This window comes from Cibotium barometz, chromosome 62, assembly GCF_041138505.1.
Source record: "Cibotium barometz isolate CiBa-2024 chromosome 62, ASM4113850v1, whole genome shotgun sequence".
NCBI lineage: Eukaryota > Viridiplantae > Streptophyta > Polypodiopsida > Cyatheales > Cibotiaceae > Cibotium > Cibotium barometz.
In genome coordinates this window covers 35,966,417-35,968,207 of record NC_141107.1, presented here as the reverse complement: position 1 = coordinate 35,968,207, position 1,791 = coordinate 35,966,417, and the positions used below count along the sequence as shown (strand labels likewise).

The following is a 1,791-nucleotide window of genomic DNA, read 5'->3' as shown; positions in this document are numbered from 1 at the left end:
ATAAGTTTAGAAATCCTTTCACACGTGGAGTGCTTGACCAACTGATTGAGATATATGGCATTGGCTTTTATTTTCAAGGGAACAAAATCCTATATTTTAGTTATACTCGTGATATATTTCCGTTATTTTTTATTATTGAATCCTTTTTATTTTGATTGATTGTTATAAAAATCGTTGTGTTTGTTATGTGTTGGGGCCCGACGGGCCCGACACGTGTACAAAAGACAACAGTAAGGTCATGATATTTATCCAAAAAGCTCTGTTTATTCTTGATCATGAGAAAATATTTCTGTTATAAATGTAGAGGCGCGCACTGCCGACATATTCCAAGATGTTTAATATATATGTTGTGCTTTCATGAATGGTTGACCTAACCGCGAAGCTACATTTCCTGGTTTTAAACAAGTTAAAGGCCTACTTTAAAATGGCCAGTTAATGCTTAATTAAGCCTTAATTAGGGGACCAGTCACACCACGTTTGTTTGCATCGAAGTTGAAGACCTCAGGTGCCGACACCCTAAAAAAGATTAAACAGCACTTTGGTAGTGGTGGTGGTGGTGGTGGTTAATGTGCAGCACTAGTACTGCGACCTGTAAAGCCCTGTACCACTTATATACTAGCCTGTGCACTCCTTCCTCGTAGCATCATTTAAACCTAATTATCATCATCATCATCATCATCATGCTGCAATTATCCAACCTCCTCCTCCTCAAAACAACGTCCAACTCTCAACAGCTCTCCGCTGTCGTAGCTAGCCCTGACTTGAAAAGACTTGAAAAGGTAGATCAACATGATCCACCTTTTGAAGATCGGAAAAGCTCCAGAAGGCCGGCCTGCATGAAGTGCCCTTCTTCGACCACCACAAGGGTGCCTAGAGGATACCTTCCTGTTTGTGTTGGAGATAAAGCAAAGAGATATCTTATCAAAACCAAATACCTTAATAACCCCCTCTTTGTAGAGCTTCTAGAGCTCTCAGCTCAAGAGTATGGCTACTCTCACACCGGAGTTTTGAGAATACTGTGTGATGCAGACGTCTTTGAGAGAGTCGTTGCCGCCTCCACCAGCTCTAGGGGAGTTAGGGTAAAGCTCTAGAGGAGCTAAGGTACTACTGTCTTCTAAGAGATGAGTAATGGTGGACTAAAATAGCTAATTAGTAGTACTACTTTGAGGTTGATTATCACTACAACTATAACCTTGGTGGGGAGCAAAAACAACTCCCACACACAAAAACAAAGAACCTCAACCATAAGATGTCTTGAGCTTGTAGTACAAAAAATGGCGCCAGTTAAATCTTTCCATTGTAAACCATGTGTAGGTGAGTTTCTAGTTTGTATCCCATGGAAAAGTTTCTTTCACTCCGAAGGTTTGTAATTAAGTTTCCACTTTAATCTATGTGAGAGCCTATGAAGCCTTTTGTATGGATGAGAGTATAACCCCTTCTTGCTTATTTGGTTTCCTTATGAGATGTGCTCTTTTGAAGTGTTTTCATAACCTTTCTTGATTTATCGATGAGACAAAGAGGAATATCACTAGGAACTCTCCCCACTCACTAACACTAGAATGCCTTCAGATTATTCTCACATTAAAAGATAAAATCAATAGCATGTGACACATGGGTGTAGCCAGGGGAGTCCACTACGTAAAAACCCCATATAGCATGTATGGTTCAAGGGGTAATTAAAAAACCCTTACCTACAAACTTTTATAATCTATACTCCTCCTATAAAACTTTTTAAAATAAGAAACCCCTTATATATATTTACTTCCTATAACTCCACAAATGGCTGTTGAT

The 1,791-nt window shown here is 39.4% G+C and overlaps 1 protein-coding gene across 1 annotated transcript; it reads left to right on the top strand.

The window, feature by feature from the left end:
* Positions 1–512: 512 nt before the first annotated feature.
* LOC147604419 (auxin-induced protein 15A-like) lies at positions 513–1,417 on the top strand. The gene has a single exon (XM_086795419.1). The coding sequence runs from the start codon at positions 681–683 to the stop codon at positions 1,089–1,091; it is 411 nt and encodes a 136-aa protein (XP_086651545.1). The 5' UTR covers positions 513–680; the 3' UTR covers positions 1,092–1,417.
* Positions 1,418–1,791: the final 374 nt, after the last annotated feature.

Coding starts and splice junctions, on each gene's coding strand:
- LOC147604419 (XM_086795419.1), top strand. CDS start 681: ATGCTGCAATTATCCAACCTCCTCCTCCTCAAAACAACGTCCAACTCT.